The sequence below is a fragment of the Ascaphus truei genome, chromosome 5 (genome assembly GCF_040206685.1).
Source record: "Ascaphus truei isolate aAscTru1 chromosome 5, aAscTru1.hap1, whole genome shotgun sequence".
Lineage (NCBI taxonomy): Eukaryota > Metazoa > Chordata > Amphibia > Anura > Ascaphidae > Ascaphus > Ascaphus truei.
Window position 1 is genome coordinate 140,809,863 of NC_134487.1, and position 15,606 is coordinate 140,825,468.

The 15,606-nt window shown below is 42.1% G+C and overlaps 1 protein-coding gene across 1 annotated transcript in view; it reads left to right on the forward strand.

Moving 5' to 3' along the window:
• The first annotated feature begins 725 nt into the window (after positions 1–725).
• SH3PXD2B (SH3 and PX domains 2B) overlaps positions 726–15,606 on the forward strand; it is a 133,278-nt gene continuing 118,397 nt past the window's right edge. The window contains exon 1 of the mRNA XM_075600984.1: positions 726–1,041. Within this exon, the coding sequence (XP_075457099.1) occupies positions 970–1,041 (72 nt within the window). The 5' untranslated portion in view covers positions 726–969. The remainder of the gene's footprint in view (positions 1,042–15,606) is intronic.

Below are 15,606 nucleotides of genomic sequence, written 5' to 3' on the forward strand. Positions count from 1 at the left end.
TGAATAATTCATGTACAGCTGCAAGTGACCAGTGGTGTATTTTAAAACAAAATACATTGCTGGATATATTTAAAACAACCCTTAATTGCATTCGTAAGTTTGAGCCTGTATTACACTTCAGATAGCAAATGTGCAAACAGTGAATTTTATTCACCCTCCAGAAATCATTTTGGAGGTGAGCAGGCTGGATATTAATGCTTGTGGGGCAGCTTTGCAAAAGAAATAAATAAAATACAAAATATTTATTCAAAGCCTTAAAGTATCACCTCCTTCAAAATGAGTTCAAACAAGCTGAGTAAAACCCAACTAGTCAGTAGTGTTAGAAAATACAGTACAAGTGAAACCAGGACAGGTTCTTATAGAAAATTCTCTTTTCTCAATAAAAAAAAAAAAAACACAAATTCCAGGACGCCCTGGGGAAGATCAAACACAAAAGCAGAACTGAATTTACGTGTCCCATTACGCGTCCATTTGGCAACCACAGTTAACAGTGATTGTTTCAATGTACAAATGCAAATCAAAGATGAATATCTCTGGGGCTCCTCCGGTTAAGCCCACCGTTTAGTTCAGTTACAGTAAGTCCTAGGAGCATACAGTATGTGCTTTAAAATACGGGATCAATCTTAATGTATTGTGTATCTGTCTACTGCCACTTTATTGCAACGCTGCTGCTTTAAGAAGGGGCTGTCCTTCCATAGGCAGAGAGGGGGAGGAGAGGAGGGGAAGAGCCTTTCTGAAAGTGGGAAAGAAAGAAAGAAGAAAAGAAGGTAGGGAAGAGTGAGCCTGGATCCTGTGCAGCGGTGGCTGGTTGGGCGACTATTGCTCGTTGTCAGTGGCCCAGGCATATCGCTGGCTGCAGGATCCTCTCTCCCAGCTGGATGTTGGAAGGATCTGGACCACCCAGCGAGAAATCCCCGGCTCTGATCTGCCTTTTGTTTGCAGCTGGAGAGAAGGGGTTCGGGCAGAGCCATGCCCAGGAGAAGCATCGTGCAAGTCAGTGTGCAGGACGTGCAGAAGAGGCGCAGCCCTAACAAGCATTATGTGAGTCCCCTTTTCTTGGCTCCCTAGGGATGCTCAGCGGCAGTAAAGTTAGGGTGGTCTCCTGAGTATGGTTGGCAGGCTCAGCCAGTCCTGGTTCTGCAGCGCCCACTTCCTGCAGTGCATCGACTTCAAAGGACAATCTGTTGGGATGGGTATATGTAGGAACGAGACTCTCTGTTAGTTTGCCTTGGCACTCAGGAAATAGTGATATAAAACCAGGGCAGTCTTGTCCTCCGCAATCAGGATGTGCTTATCAACCCCAGTGCTCATATGAAACAAGCTCATAAATTATCACACATTTTTTGACATGAAATAAAAATGTTGTCCTGGTAATCGCTATTTCATTCTCCCCCCATCCCCCCCAATTATTATTATTAATAATATTATTATTATTATTAGGGACAGTCCTGCTTTATCAGTTTTTACTCTATATAGATTCAGGGACCGTGTCCCTTTAAGTCGATGGGAGATATTTAAATAGCACTAGGTGAGCCTGCCAAAATGGAACAAAGTAATCTTCCTAATTGACTGGCTCTGGGTTGGCAATTCTTGTTCCCAGCAAAGCTGACAGTGTCGTTTTGCCTGTATTGCTGCAGGAGATATAAAGTAGCGGTACTCTGCTTGAATTGAGGAGAGTGTAATCCTACTGAATATGGTATATATGGTAGCCTAACTCCGAGAGTGCTTACGTGTCCTTACAAAGATGCAGGGCATCTTATTAGCTCATGGAAGGCAACCGTGTAAAAATTGCATCAAAGAAACATCTTTTTGAATGAAGGAGTGCATCAGAGAGCATTAAAGTGAGACGGCTCAAGCTTGGGATACATTGCAGTGCATTTAGTTAACTTGAAAGCACAAAGCCCCGTAACTGCTGTGACTGTGCTGTAATTCATTGGGTTGTGTATCCCTGCAGCAATAATTGTAATCAATTTGAAATTATGGCATATTGGTCATGTACTTTTGGAGCATTTAATTTAGGTAACAAAGAATTATATTGGATTGTGATTTCCCCCCCCCCCTTTTTTTTCCTGCTGGAAACACCCTGTGCTTTTGTAAACCATACATCATTGAAAATAGTTCACAATGCCTTGCAGAAACCAGTGGCATCACCCATTGCAGCCCAAATGGAATCACTTTTTTGTAGATTCTCTTATTGCATATCCCGTTTGCAGATATATCAGACATCCTGTGGTGATGTATAGCATGCCGTAGGCCAGCATTGCTATTTGCCCTGCCCCTTCAAGCAGCAGAAGGGTTAAATTTGCAGCAACATGTTGGAATACTGATCGGATCAGTAGGAGTTAGTGCTTCGTTGTGCTCGTAATGCTGCAACCATATTGAAATTGCAAATATTTCTAAGAATTGGACAGAGTAAGTTGCTTTTAATGTGCTGGTATGCCAAGAAAATGTCAAATCCTTTTGTAACATAATTACAATGGGTTATAATCAACATAGTATAATCAATACTTTAGTGATGTAGCTGAATTGCAATGAAATACAGTATTCATGTTTGGTTTGAAGCTGGCTGTATTGTTTGCTTTTACATGAGTGTGCATACATACATACATACATACATACGTGAGTAAAGAACACCGACTGATAACAATGACACTGTGTTTGAAGCAGAGGAACCTGACTCAACTCTCCTTGTGAACTTGGGCAAGTCCCTTTTATCTCCCTGTGCCTCGGGCAACAAAAAATAGATTGTAAACACTACGGAGCAGGGACTGACTGTAAAATTCCTATGTGCTGCGTACCGCACATTTTACTGTAATTGTGAAGCATTCGTAGAAAAGCGCTATATGAAATATAATTATTATGAGTAAGGTCTATTATACAGGGCAATTTGACTATTTCAAGGAGTGGCCTATTGATCTTGTCACTGTCTTTGCATTGGAGACTGCAGTCCAAATCCCAGAGCCAGACATCCTTCTAATCTTGGGAATGTTGCTTTTATCTCTGTGTGCCTTGGGTATCAATTCGTTTGGTTGGATTGATTAGGGGAGAAAAATATCACTCTTGAGCACATTCACAGGTCTGCAACCCTGCCTTTCTCCATTATCTCTTGGCATATGCACTCTACTACTGAGTTTCTTGGTGAGTAGAGTGTTAGAAAAAATTCTAAATACATTCAATCCTTACACTTCAGCCAGGGATTCTGGGTAATGACATCCAAATCAGCGCCCAGTGACTCACTTTTTACTCCTTGGTGGATAGTTTCACACTTGTAATCACCATCATTTGTTTCGCGTTGGATTGATTAGATGTTGTTGCATTTTCACTATATGGTACTTGTTTTGAATTCTTGCATCAAAAGGCAAAACCAAAAAGGTTGGGTTATTGTCAGCTGATGTCTAGGCTTCCATGGATTTATTAAGACTGATCATGCAACTGGGCCATTGAAACCCCGTTCTGAAATATCTGCTCTTTGCAGTTATGGAGAACTGCAGTTTTAGAACTGAAAGTTTAATGTATAATAATTGATGAACCGAACTTGGACTTGGTACGTGTATGTGAGGCCTGGTGGAACCCCCCCTATTCATTTTAAAAACAGCCTTGGTTACCAATTGCTACAGCAACTCCACTTAAGTGCCTTTTTGCTTCTTACATTTTGCACATGCTATGGCACTGGTTTGTATGATTGTGTCTGCAATGTGAAGACTGCAGGACAAAGCTGTAATTATAATCTCAGAGCTAGACAGTAACCGGAGGTCATTAGTGTGATGTCATCTTGCCCCCCCCCCCCCCCACAACAGAATGGCATTAGAGTAATGCATGGTCTGCACAGTGTAACTGGCTTGGAAAACAGTTTTATACCAAGTTTGGTTGTAATGTTTCTGAGCAGCATTGTCCTAGACCTGCACGGTTTATAAACTGACATTAGCAGCAGTTAGGCTTGTACAAAAGTTGTATCCTTAACTGCTTCTGTGATGACTTTACCCCATCACTGCCAGAGCAATCCATTGCTTTTTACATGTTGCAGACCTGTGTGGCAGCAAAGTTGTCGACTGGAATATTTCCTGAACTATCCTCTGTAGTGTAAATTGCTTTTTCAGCCACCCTGGGTGGCCACAAGCTATTAAAGACACTGCTGTATGTGTATATCCCAGTTAACCCCCCCCCCCCTACTTTTAATCTCCTTTCTGTTCCCTTCCCCCTGTCTCCTTCACGCCTTGCTCTCTCTTCCTTTCTGGTCTCTGACCTTCCCCCCTCCCCACCTCACGCCTTCAAACCTGTAATAACACATCTGGGAGTCCAAATAGTATTCATTCCATTTAGGGCGGGAATTATTATTATTATTTTTTGCTGGGAGAAGACATTAGTGTGTCAATATAATACATACAGTATGTGTGGTTTTTGATCTTCTTTTATGCATGTGTGATTTTATTTTTGATTAAATATATACTGTGTGTGTGTGTGTGTGTGTGTACCCCCGTCAGCAACTTTATCAGTGGTTTTATCTGTGACGTGCACACTAACCCTCCTCACCATGACCTCAATGAGTGCAGGGGCAGGCAGAGTTCTTGAGGTCTCTGTCTCGCTTCCTCCCTCAGATCTTGTGCTCTTCTTTCACCTGCACTGCCCCGTTCACCCTCCATCCCCTCTGGCACTCCACAATAAGTGGCGCAATCCTGCTTTGTTGTTGTGTTGGTAAAGAGAGCCCCTCAGCCCTAAAGGGGGAGGATATGACTAAAGGGGCTTGGCTCCTCCCTGCTCATGACCTCTCCCCCTCTCTTGATCTGATAAGCTTATGGGGATTGGCAGGGGTGGCACTTGTGAGGTAGTTTTGAAGTGACAGTTGGGTAGCCATTTCATACCTCATACCTGTTGTACACGCAGGATAAGTGTTCAGAGCTCAACAGTTTTAGGTGTGGAAGGTGAACGGTGTAACGGGAGAACAGGGGTCTGCATAAGAGGTGTCAGCTATGGCAGGCTTGAGGAAGCGTGTGGTTGCTGTGGGAATTAGAGACTCTGCTGAACAGGGAGCCCGTGGCTTTGGGCAGTGGTGAGGCGATGTGAATTGGAGGTGTGGCTTTGGTGGAGCCCTCCAGCGGAAGAAGTGGAGTGAACCAGCACAAGTGCGCTAGGTCTCCTGACAGGCTAAGCCCGGCCGGATCACGTGAACAGTTCAGCCAATGAGTGAACCAGCCTCGTGACGCCACGCCTCCCCATTGCGAGTCCACAGATCGCCCGAGCGACAAACGTGCGCGACACCATGCGCTCTGTCGCGCGCCCACTATATCCGAGGCCTAAGGCTGGGGATTATGAGGCTTCAGTTAGTCAGACGGTGTGTCAGGCTGTATTGCCAAGTGTTCCTACTGGTGGAGGGAGTAATGAGGCAAGCACGCTACATCAAATTGTGGGTATGGTAGGCGATGTAGGGGTTCCACGGCCTTGGGTGCCCTCCTGGCTGGTGGGCCAATATCTGTGGGGGCAGTTAGCACTTTACTGTTGTCTGTAATAACATTTAGTAAAAGCCGTGGCCGTTTTAATTTCCAGAACATTGTAGGAGTGTTCATTTACGTACAGGTATGTTAAAGAGTTGGGGGAGGGGGTGACTCCGAGGTCAAACAGGATCACCGCGTGCTGTGGCCTGTCACGGTGGTGATGGACAGGTCAGTGCTGCAACAGGCGCCAGGCATACATTTTAGGTTTAACTAGGTATAAATCTGGTTAAATACTTTTTTTTGTTTCTTTTAAGACAGGTTTTTCTCAAACAGTGTTCTGTCACCTATACAGTATGTGCCGTATACTAACCCTGAAAGGTTACCCATTAGAAAACCATTTATTTGGGCGTTATATAAAAATAATAAAGGCATGCCCAATTGCATTTATGAATTATAATTATGAGAAAACAGTGACTAAATAAAACGTGTGTGTGTGTGTGTGTGTGTGTGTAGGTCATGAGTAGAATCTCAAGGTGTGTCGTCAGTCTTAAGTGTATAACATCACTAACAACTCTCCCAGCAGTTAGGAGGATAACTGTACTGAGTCTTCATATTTAGGATAACCCATCCGCATGTGCATGCAATGTAATAGAGCCCTTGTTAACTTTGAGGGTGAGAGATTTTTCTACTATCGGCCATAGTGCAATACTAATCATTTGTACACTATGACAATCCTGTTTGTTCACAGATTTATGATATAACTGAAAGTTATATAGAACATAAACTATTCGAATTCATGTTCGTCTGTAATAAAGTATAGTGTCCTTTCAGTAACTGAGGGCTCTCAGGGCAGCATTGCATATTCATCCGCTCTGGGATGATTCCAGATGCATTAGGCTGCCGCTAGACCTTTGATAGATGGAGGTGGAGCAATTCATGTGGGTCAATGCAGCAGCAGTACTTGCTCTGCCACTTTAAGTGTTGATTGAGTTGATTGAGGGTCTTTAGGCCTCAACCATGCTGGTATCCCAATACTGGAACTTGCCGGTTGTTTTAAATACAAGATCTAATATATTCAAACTGAGCCGTTCTTACTCATGCCAACAAACACACTCTGTCTTTTTATTGATTGTCTCATAGTTACGCAAAATCCCTGTGATCTTTTTAACAGTCGTAATTCCAGGGTTTTTGATACCGCTGCTTGTTAATGTAATAGCTCCTGCTTCATATTATAATCTAAAAAAAATAATTCACACGCTTAGCCAAAGCTGCTGAAAAAGGTGGGCTTCAAAGGACATTGTATAGGTCACCTATTTTCAAGTGACCCTGGGAAACGCTCAATCCACAAGTCTGCAACCACACCTGCTTGGGTTTGTTTGTTTTTGGTTTTACTGGATTGGAACCTGGGAACCCCAGATTGGTATAGTGTTAAAATGATGGGCATTTTGGTCCCTCTCCAAGGGAAAACAAAATGGCGGTTTCAATATCATGCTGGCCAATAGGAAAGCCACAACGTCATCCATTGATACGGGAGATTTTAAAAAACAAGAAGTAACACTGGTACTTGTATTGGGAAGTATTTCTGGAATCATGGGGACCCCTCAGCTGAAAATATTGTAGTTCAGCTCTGGGAACTCCCAGGTTTCCATTCTGAAAAAAGAAAAATGGGGGTTAGGTAGGCAGGATTCCTGCTTTGACTGCCCTCAAATTTAAAACTGTAGCAGTTCATTGTGCACATATTGTTTTTCTTTTTACGGTAATATACTACTTCATCATCATGAGCTGTCGTACAGACATACCCCGGTTTAAGGACACTCACTTTAAGTACACTCGTGAGTAAGGATATATCGCCCAGTAGGCAAATGTTAGCACGCGCATGCGCCTGTCAGCACGTCCTGAACAGCAATACCAGCTCCCTACCTGTACAGAAGCTGTGCGCAAGTGGTGAGACGATAGAGCCTGTTACAAATGCGTTATTTACATCACTTATGCACGTATATGACGATTGCAGTACAGTACATGCATCAATAAGTGGGAAAAAGGTAGTGCTTCACTTTAAGTACATTTTTGCTTTACACACATGCTCCGGTCCCATTGCGTATGTTAATGTGGGGTATGCCTGTATATTAAAAAAAGTAGATTTACAAATGTATGTTTATACAGCGCATAAATGTGCATAGCACTTCACAACAGTAATACGTGACAATCATAATTAATTATATAATAAATAATACAGAGGGAATACGTGCTTCAGACATAAAAGTAACATTTAGGAAGAGGAGTCCCTGCTCCGAAGCGCTTTCAATCTAATTTTATTGGTAGGAAGAACGTACAGAGACAGTAGGAGGACATTTTGGTAAGTGTGTCTGCAAGGAGCAAAGGTTAATGTCTGATGTGTTATTTATCAGCCATGATCATGATCATTTGTGTATGGTTGGTTGGATCATGGGTTTTACATGGTTTTAGTTGCATTGTTCCTCAAGAAACAGTCCTGTTTTGTTCTAGCAATCATTTATATTTGGGAGATAAGGCGGGTGATTTATTCTTTATGCACTCACTGTTGCACTGAATCAAGATACCAGAAAACACTACATTTGCTGTGCTCTAAAACTCTTATGCGCTGTCATGGGTCTATTTATTTTGTTCTATTTGTGGCTGTATCTCACACTTTAGAAACTTGTAATAAGTGCAGTTGTTGGCCAGTGATACTTATCGAATATGGCCTCTTTCTCCTAGTGATCAAATAAACTCAGATACAGAATATAAAATATGCTATTATAATCTCTTTGCATAACTACCCACAGCAGCTACTATTCCACCATAATGCAATCCCCAAATCACACGCTTACAGAAGCAGGGTGGAAGGGAAAAAGTCTCCTCATTAATGCCAGGTTATCTGCAACCTGTATTTAATTATTATTATTAGTTTTTTTTTCTTTAAACACTTTATTTTTTTTAAACTTTGATACAGTTGTCTGCATAAGGTTTTGTTGTGAGTTCTGGAATTAAAATTGTGAGGTCATTGACGACAAAAATGAATGAGGAGCATTACAAAGCACTGAATTAGACCAAATTTACCCCAGACACAAGCCTGGTATAGAAACCCAGTTTGTGAGGTTTCTCCGGTGCCTTCATGAAGAAGATTTAAGGGAGAGCTCTAGCTGTCAGTGAGAAGTATTTGTTTGGGTAGAAGAGGTCAGAAAGCCACAAATGTCTCCCTACCCCACACACATCTGCTGATCTCCTTCTGGCATCCTTCCCATTAAGACCGGTATTGACAAGTTGGATATTTTCCTTAGCTGTCAGATTTGGCTGCTGCCTGGGGTGCTGTGAGTTTAGTTCCCAGAAAGTGTTTTGGGGAGGTTCTGTTCCTTTTTTGGACTTTTCAACTTCGTTATTAAAGGCAGAATGCAACAGACTGCACTTGAGATTTTTAGGAAAATATCCTGAGCAGCCTCCAGCATGGCTTTTCCCAGTACTTTGTGTACACAAGCGGTTTGTACATCTGTACTGTACACTCAGCAACTCCCTGCAAATCTTTTTAGGGTTTCGTGGTATCTGCCTGCAGGAAAGACATTGGATCTGACCTCCGAAAAGGAAGATCCTTGCTTAAAAGTCAATACCAGGTGTACCTGACCATTGCAGAGTACAGCTCCGAACACCGTTTGTGCCATATAAAAAAGAAAAAATTATTATTAGTCTAAATTATAGTTAAGAAACAAGGTTATCATGAGTCTGTTTTTACCAGAAGAGGTTAACATGCGAAATACTTCTGTAACCTGTCTCTCCTTCTGCATACTCAGCCTTTTTGATATTCTCCCACCCCCATTCAATGGGAATCATACAGTACTCGGGTGCAGAAAACTGCTAATGCTTCACCGGAGGGATTGTACACTTTTTCTTGCAATTTTACCACTACCTGAGTGCTGTTTAACAAGTAGTACTGTTCCTGATTTAAGGATAACCCAATTCTGTTAAATGAGGAGCAGAAACTATTTGCGCTCTATTTTTGTTGAACAAACAGGCAGCCAGTTTTTATTATACTATAGTGGCCTGTCCAGCATTGTATGTAAATAGCTTTTTATTTTTTTAAATTTATGTAGCACTATCTATGTACATAGCGCTTCACAGCAGTAATACACGTGACATAATATAACACATAATGGGAATAAGCGCTTGAGACACAAATGTAACATTAGGAAAAAGTAATCCCTGCCCCGAAGAGCTTACAATCTAAGTGGTAAGTAGAAAGAACGTACAGAGACAGTAGGAAGGTGTTCTGGTAAGTGCGTCTGCAAGGGGCCACTGTCGATGTATGAGGTGTATAGTATCAGCCACAGAGCTCCCCGTATGCTTTGTTTGAGAGTTGTGTATAAGATTGGCCTAAAAGGTGGAGAGAGAGGGGTGCCAGTCGGATATTGAGGGGACGGGCATTCCAGAGGTGTGGGGCAGTCAGTGAGCGGGAGAGGGATTTAGATATAAAAGGGGTAGACAGAAGACATCCTTGAGCAGAATGCAATGTATGGAACGATGTATAGTGAGAAATTAGGGCTGAGCTGTAAGGCGGGACAGAAATGTGTACAGCCTTAAGTGAGGTGGAGAATTTTATGTGTCACACAGTTTAATAGGAAGCCAGGAGAGGGATTTCAGAGTAAAGTGATTCTAGCAGTACCGTTTAGGATAGATTTTAGGGCAGACAAGTGAAAGGTAGGAAGTCCAGGTTGTAGAAGGTTACTATACTCGAGACGGGGAAAGAATGAAGGCCTGTATGTTAGTTTTAACAGTAGAGGGACAGAGGAAAGGCTGTATCTTTGCAATGTTACAGAGGAAATGAACGGTTTTAGCTACATTGTTAATGTGAGGGAGGAGTCAAATGTGACGCCTAGGCAGCGCGCTTGTGATACTGGGTGTATGATAGTTCTGCCAACAGTAATGTAGAAGGGGCAGTAGGGCCAGGCTTGGGAGGCAGTATGTGTAGCTCTATCTTTGACATGCTGAGTTTTTTAGTCGGTGGAGGGCCATCCAGGATGATATGAAAGACAAATATACCAGAGAAAAAAAATCCCCTATCATGAGAGCACTCCAAAGAGTAGCTAAACCTTAATAGGTGACCAAGTGGTATACATTGATAGATAGCCAGGGTAGTAGCTAAACAGAATCGGTAAAGTATTGTGATTAGGACTTAAAAACTTAACTTTATTATGAGAAATACTCAATAAAATGGATCGCAAACCTAAATAACAGAACAATGGTGCCTAATAAACTTAGCTTCGCTTCGTATATTTCTGTTATTTCCCCTGACAGTAGCACCCAGCTGTTGAGCTGTAGCGAGGGTTACCTTTCCTCCCCCTCCTCCCCCTCTCCTTCCCTTACTCTCTCCCTAAGTTTACAATTGATATGAAAGACATTCCGAGACTTTGGTCTGGTGTAAGGTCAGGGGTTGAAAGGTGTCATCAGCATAGAGGCGATATTTGAACACAAGAGATCTGATGAGGTTACCTAGAGTGTGTGAAAAGAGCAGACATCCCAGGACAGACACTTAGGGCACACCCACAGGTAGCTCACCGGAGGAGGTGTTAAAGCTATTAGAAGATTTTTTAATATAAATCTCCTTTTCTTTATATACAAAAAAAGGGGTAACTGGGGGAAGTGGGTGTGTATGTATAACTGATTAAAATATATATTAAAAAAAAAAAGACAATAATAAAAAGAGACCATTTCTACTGGACCCGAAAAATCGCATCAGCTTGCTCGAAATGCATAGGTACAATGCCAAACAATGATGAAGAACTTCTGAAGATTGAAGTTGAAAGCACACAAAAAACTGGAGACATCGCTAAGAAAAAAAACAGGATCCGAAAATCTGCTGAGACAAAGCAATTGGTGAGGAGACGGCAAGAAATGAAGCAATCCCAAAACGCAAGAACAAGAATTGAATATGCATAGCTGTTCAAGACAATTCACAGACGTATAACTGAAGATGTAAGAAAATGTAACTGTGATATGGTGAGGAAGACTATCAAAGATGCCAAACGCTTGACGACGAAGCAACGACTTATGATTGGGAAAAAGCAAATCATTGCACTCAAACAAGACAATGGATTAGTGGATTATAAGGAGGGTTGAGGACTTTTACATGAAATTGTATGAGAATACAGATGACACAGGATATAATACAGCAGAGAAAAAGCGAGAAGAGACCACAAATGATGTACCATGCGTCCTTCCAGATAAGAGGCAAAGGCAATAAAATCCGTGAAGAATGGGAAGGCCCCCGAGGAAGCTGGCAATAAAACTGAAATCTTGAAAGAAGCTGGGGAAGATGTGGAGAAAATACTTGCAAAATGCTTTAGATGCTGCTTGAAGAACAGGAAAATGGAGAAATGCAATGGTAATCCTCATCCATAACTGAAAGGAGACAAAGAAGACCTCAAGAACTAAAGACCAATCACTTACAAGATTTTTACAAATTACTTCCTAATTGGCTGGAACAAACCCTGGACTTTGCCCAGCCTAGAGAACAAATAGGGTTTCGTAGTGGATACAACACCATGGACATCTACATTGTTTAAGGGTTCCAGTCCAGGGTTTTGCTGGATCTTGCCCTTACATGGCTGTTGTGGCAATCTTGGATCCTGGCAAGTCTCTTCCTGAATTGTCTGCACTTGTTCCAGGGCTTAAATAGCTGCCAGTGACTCCCAGCCCTGCCTGAGCATTGGATGCATTTCCTTGTGTGCCTGGCCCCTTGTGTTCTGATTCATGAGCCCTCCCTGTTCTTTTGGATTCCCTGTTGCCGACCTCAGCCTGTTACCCTGACCACCACTCCTGTGCTGCCTGCCTTAACCCCAGCCTGTACCTAGACTTGCACCTTTGCCACTTGTCTTGACATCTGCCTGGATCATGACTACTCTAACCCTCTGGCTCTGGTCTGTGATCTTATACCCCTGCCTCAGCCCTGTGGGTTCAGTTCATATTCAAACGAGCATCTTTACACAGTGGCGAGAAAGTTTGTGAACCCAATGATGATTACCCCAATTCCATAGTTTTTCCATGATGATAACCTTCTTTAATCAAAACCAGTCTTTTTTCCTCCTGAAATGTCCAATAGGGTTTATATTAACCAATTTCGTGTCTATTGAAACAAAAGATGTATGAATTAGATAATGAGTAATCAAGGGTATGTGCAAAAGTAAGTGAAACCCTGGTTTTATCAGCTAAATTAAAGGTGGTAATTAGAATATGGCGTTTAAATAATTAGGTAAATCTTCAGGGTTGAGTTTGGGAGGCTCCATCCTATATAAGGGTCAGAAACTTTCTGAGTTTGGTCTTCACCAAGTGTGTGGAAACATGTCACACCACGATCAAAGAAAATCTCTGAGGACCTCTGAAAAGCAGTTATTGATTCTCATCAGTCTAGAAAGGGTTATAAAACCATTTTTTAATAAGGATTTGGGGCCCCACCAATCCACTGTCACAGTATATAAATGGAAAAAGTTCAAGACCACAGTCACTCTACCCAGGAGTGGTTGTCTTGCCAAAATCTCTCCAAGAACAAATCCAGCAAATCATCAAGGAAGTCACAAATAACCCCAGAGTAAGATTCAAGGATCTGCAGGCCCCTATCACCTTGGATAATGTGTGTTCATGACTCAACTATCAGAAAAAGTCTGAACAAGAATGGTGTTCATGAAAGGATAGCCAGGAGGTAACTACTGCTCTCTAAAAAGAACATTGCCGCCTCCCTGAAGTTTGCCAAACACACACAGATGATCCACAAGACATCTGGAACAATGTTCTCTGGACAGACGAGTCAAAGGTAGAACTTTTTGGCCTCAATGAGAAATGTTATGTTTGGCGAAAACAGAAGAACCTAACCTCATCCCAACCACCAAGCATGGTGGTGGGAGGGTGATATTCTGGGGCTGCTTTACTGCCTCAGAACCTGGACGGCTTGCCACACGTGACACAACCATGAATTCTGCATTGTATCAGAAGATTCTAGAAGAGCATTTTAGGCCATCCGTCCGTAAGCTGAAGCGAAAGTGGGTCATGCAGCAAGACAATGATCCTAAACATATAAGCAGATCTACAAAAGAATGGCTGCAGAAGAAATATCTGCATTTTAGAATGGCCTAGTCAAAGTCCGGACCTAAACCTTATCAACATGTGGTCGTACCTGAAGTGAGCTGTCCATGCAAGGAAGCCCTCAAATGTCACCGAGTTGAAGCAGTTCTGTAAGGAGGAATAGGCCAAAAATCTTCAAAACCGATGTCGGAGACTGACCAACAGTTACAGGAAACGCTTAGTTGAAGACTAACTAGATTATTACTACTTCGATGAAGATCTAATAACATTTTAGGTTTGAAATATGTGAAAATCCTAAGGGATTCACAAACTTTCTCGCCATCAAGTCTTACAAGAAGTTAATACCTGAAGTTATGAATACAATCTACCACTTGGCTTAGGAACCGTAGATTCCAAAAAAGCGTTTGATTGTGTACATCTCAGTGGTACAAAATGCATTAAGACCGTGCTGAAGTAGCGTATATTGAAATGGTAATGAACATTTACGTGAATGTCACATCAACCATTAGATTACACGAAGATACAGTACAAGTAAGCTAGTGTGGCGACACCATGTCACCCAAGCTTTTCACAGCAATACTTGAATTGTTCAAGTCCTTGAATTCGGAGCAAAAAAGGAATCAAAATCAATGGTGCACACTTGAGTTATCTATCCACAAGTGCAGAAAACCTACAGCAACAATCGGAGAACTCGCCCAAGTAAGAAAGTAGCCCTACATACGAATCTCGGCAAGAATATAGTGATCAACAAATGTGTCAAATCTGTTAAGATCAAAATGAATTCAAGTCGGACTGTCTACCTTGGCCAGGAAGTAACAAAGGATGGGAACCTTTTGAATGAAATCAACAGGAAAATGAAGCTGGGACAGACCACATTTGGGAGAAACAAAACGATATTTCAAGGGAACCTTCCAGTGTACCTGAAGAGGAAAGTTTTCAACCAGTGTATTTTACCCGTGCTCACATATAGATGTGTAACTTGGACTCTAAATGCAATGATAGTTCAGAAGCTACATACAAAACAAACAAGTGTGGAGAGATGTATGCTGGATATTACCCGAAGAGAGAGGAAAATAAATGAATGGGTTAGAAACCAAACAAGTCTGTGACATTACCACAAGTGAAGAAATGAAAATGGCAGTGGTCTGATCATATTGCAAGAAGAAATGACCATCGTTGGGAAAATATGTTCCTTGACTGGATTCCAAGTGAGCTTGAAAGACCAAGAAGACGAACAAAATTAAGATGTTAGGATGAAATCGGCAAATTTGTTGGCACGACATGGAGAAGATTGGCAACCGCAGAACCTGGAAGATCATTGGGGAAGCCTTCATCCACCAGTGAATCGACGAGGGCTGAAGATGAGATCTTTTACGGTTTTTATTTACTTATTATTTTTTATTAAAGACTGTGCATAGTGGTTCTTTGCACTTTAATCACTGAATGGCATTACCTGACGCTTGTAACTCCTTGTCGGATTTGGATCAGGCTGATTTGCAGTAGGGAATGAATCTAAGTTTGTGTTATCCTATGGAGCCTTGGACTCCTAATGTGGGACCTGAATGAGTTCTTGTGAGGGCGTGGACATGAGCCAGCAGCCATCCCAGCCAGGAGAAATCTCTTTGTTTCCAGCAATCTCCATTACGGCTCTTAGATATTTTTTTCTTCTCTCTTTTCTTGCTGAATTTCCATTTCCCATGTAGCCCTGCTTTTCTGCTACACTTACTTTGCAGCACTGTAATGCTTAACACTTTCATTGCCACATATTTCTTACCCTAATGAAGTGGTTCCCAAACTTTTTCGGTTCAACGCTCCCCAAGGTGACCAGGATTTTTCCACGGCGCCCAAAGTGAAAACAAAAAGTTGTATATATATACCTAACAATTGGAGTGCGCAGTTGGTATGTCTCTCACACAGACACTCTCTCGCGCGCGCACTCTCTCTCGCACTTTCTCGCGCGCTCTCTCTCACACTCTCTCTCTCATACTCTCTCTCTCATACTCTCTCTCTCATACTCTCTCTCACACACTCTCTCACACACTTTCGGTGTCTCTGTGTCTCTGTGTCTCTGTGTCTGTGTCTCTCTCTCTCA